The sequence below is a fragment of the Porites lutea genome, chromosome 14 (assembly GCF_958299795.1).
Source record: "Porites lutea chromosome 14, jaPorLute2.1, whole genome shotgun sequence".
In the NCBI taxonomy this organism is placed as follows: domain Eukaryota; kingdom Metazoa; phylum Cnidaria; class Anthozoa; order Scleractinia; family Poritidae; genus Porites; species Porites lutea.
Window position 1 is genome coordinate 17,052,369 of NC_133214.1, and position 3,168 is coordinate 17,055,536.

Sequence of the window (3,168 nt, forward strand, 5' to 3'; positions counted from 1 at the left end):
AACAAAGGAACTCATTGAAATGTGTCAATAGCCGGAGAGAAAAAGCTGTTTTGACTCTTATTGACAAAAAGAAGACAAAATATCCTTTCAAGTACGCCGCTTTTGCTTCCTTTTGGTTTCATGCGCAGTCATTGTCGATGAAGGCTTCCACAGAGTATACAATTTCTACAGAATTTCTAGCAGCGGATGATCGACAATAAATAAACTCTCAAAAAAACTCGAAATCTAAGCGATTTTCGTCAGAATTTTTATTGATGTACTTCTGTGTCCAGCGATTGCGGCTGATATTTGGTATATTTTCTTAGCATTCAAAAAATTATCCTCTTAGCACGAACCACAAATCGTTTATTTATGGCAACTGTTTGTTTATTAAAAAAGTTTAACGCTCAATTACCCAATAGTCAACCATAGAGTGCGTGACATGTCACACCGCGAAGTGGGTAAACACGAATAATTTACATGTGGCAATATTTAAACACAGCTGATCATGTACGAGTTGTATTCGCCGCAACAACTGGTCATTCAAATGGCGATAACTTGTTCTAATTTTCGACGATGAATTTATAATTTATACCCCGCGAGGCCAAAGAAATCGCAACAACGTGGAAATCAAGGCCGTGGGAAATATGCCATGCCAAGGATTTCGACTGTGACAGTTTTTCGAGCGACTTTTGCGTTAATCTTTTTTGTTCTCGTTGGACAAATTTTACTATTTACTCTTACAAGATGTCGTGGATTTGTGGCAGAAGAAGACCCGAACAGAACAAATCGCGAACTCTCCAACATGGAAAACCCCTCGTTCAAATTTTCTTCGCTGTCAAAGAAAATTCGCCAACTCAAACGCGAAATGGGAAATCTCAAACGCGAAAACAATGCCCTGACAAAGGCGGTTCGTGATTTATCTTCTCGAAATGAGGGGCTCTTGAAGGAGATACGACAGCTAAAAACCATGGAAAAAATCACGATCGCTCAAGAGTTGAGCAGCGAAAAAAGCAAGATAGCTAAGGGGGAATTTCTAAAAGGCGACCCGGTGAAGACAGAATTTGAGGTCGTCCCGTTTGATGGTTTAGCGTATAATGCGATTTACCAAGTCTATCATGGCCTGTCGGGCAACCCGGCGGAGAGACCGTACGGTTTCAAAGGGAAAGAATACTTGGAAGTTATTAAGTTCGCTGTGGATTCGCTGAATCAGGATTGGGAAGGCAAGCAGCTGGAAGCCACCGCAATGCATCTCGCGGATGGAATAATGCGCGTGGATCGGATTTACGGTTCACAATACGATCTTTATTTTAGAGCGGCCGGTAACAAGGTTTTTCATCGTGTTAAAATTCAACGATCGTTCGGTCCCTTGACTCTTGCCGGAAACATTGAGACAGTGGACACAAATAATGAGCTGATAAACTTAATTTTGCCTTTATCCGGTCGCCTGGATAAATTTAAACAATTCCTGGACAATTTTGTTGACGTTTGTATCAAATGGGACCAGCAAGTTTTTCTTACTGTAGTGTTCTTCGGCCAGGAAGGTAAAGAGGAGCTGGAATCCTTGGTGAAAAATGTGTCCAAGGCGGAGAATTTTACAGACTACAAGCTTATCTTTACAAATGAAACATTTTCGAGGGGATATGGCTTACAGAAAGGGGCACTTTCCTGGACCAAAGGAAATGTACTGATGTTCTTTTGTGACGTAGATGTCTATTTCACTGCTACTTTTCTGGACCGGTGCAGATTTCATTCCACACCAGGAGGGAAGGTCTATTACCCTGTAGTGTTCAGTCTGTACAATCCCATGATTGTTTATGGTGGGTCGCCCCCGCCCTCTGCACACCAGCACCGTATTAATCGTGACACTGGTTACTGGAGGGATTTTGGCTTTGGCATGACCTGCCAGTACAAAACTGACTTTGAGAATATAGGCGGGTTTGACCTGTCAATCAAAGGCTGGGGAATGGAGGATGTAAAGTTGTACCGCAACTATCTTGCTAGTGAGTTGGTTGTTGTAAGAGCGGCTGACAGAGGAATATTTCACATGTGGCATCCTAAATTTTGCAGTCGTAATTTAACCCAAGCACAGTTTCTGGCCTGTATTAAAAGCAAAGTGAAGTCAGAAGCTTCACAGTCCCAGCTTGGTCTTCTGGCCTTTGGTGAGAAGATATTTGACGAGAAAGAAACAGACTGGATCCAGCAACTTCGGGAATCAAAGAGCAAGGCAGTGAACAAAAAGAATATCTAAAATATACCACTAAATAAACAACCAAGTTGAGTGAATCCCCAATGTAAAAAATAAAGACAAAGATAATGATAAACATATCTAACAGTATTTGTACAGTGGTACTAAAGGTGTATATGTATATAATATATACAAAATAATATATTATAAAATTTGTAATAAGCTCTAAATAATGCAGACATACACAAACACACAACAAATAGGGTTATGCAGACAAAATGAAGATAAACCAGTGCATTTACAAATGCTTGACAACAAAATTATACACTGAACATGAAATTATTTATTGGGCTTTAAACAAATAACGAATAGTGAATTATGTTTTTCGTCTCAGTGAAAATGTATTGAAAAGGACCGTAAGGTACTTCAGGCCTGGAATGTGAGCTTATATGTGACCATTATAATTAGAGTGTCAGAATACTATTCCTTATATTGTAAAATTAATTGTGAGAGTTTGTATTTATCAATTGCAATTGAGAATTAAAAGATAGGGCTAAAATAGTTGTATTTCTTAAAAAATTTCTTAACTTGCCTCCGTGTTCTATACTTTGTGAGTCAAGTATTATGGCATTTCAGAATGATTCTAGTCAGTTCTATTTTTAATTTTGTCTTCTTTTTGAATTATAAAAATTATTGTGGTGTTCACATTTCAAACTTGGGGTACCTCTGCCCCTTGTTTATTTTATTTTAAAAAAAAAACAATGTTTCCTTTCAAGCTTGAAATGACAGCTACATAAAAAATATGTAGCCATCTTTATTATTTAATACTTTATTTTTGAGTTGCTGGAATTAGCTACAAAATATTATAGGTGGGTCCCAGAAAAATTTGAAGTACAAACATTTCGAGCCAAAACTATGATTATCATCATCTTTACTATTATTCTTTTAAAGAAATGTTTTCAGACACATTATTTGAAGCTCCATTTAACTACTATTGTTGG

At 38.0% G+C, this 3,168-nt stretch overlaps 1 protein-coding gene across 1 annotated transcript; it reads left to right on the forward strand.

Moving 5' to 3' along the window:
* Window positions 1-230: 230 nt before the first annotated feature.
* Window positions 231-2,245, forward strand: LOC140924825 (chondroitin sulfate N-acetylgalactosaminyltransferase 2-like). Its single transcript, XM_073374829.1, has one exon. The coding sequence runs from the start codon at window positions 632-634 to the stop codon at window positions 2,228-2,230; it is 1,599 nt and encodes a 532-aa protein (XP_073230930.1). The 5' UTR covers window positions 231-631; the 3' UTR covers window positions 2,231-2,245.
* Window positions 2,246-3,168: the final 923 nt, after the last annotated feature.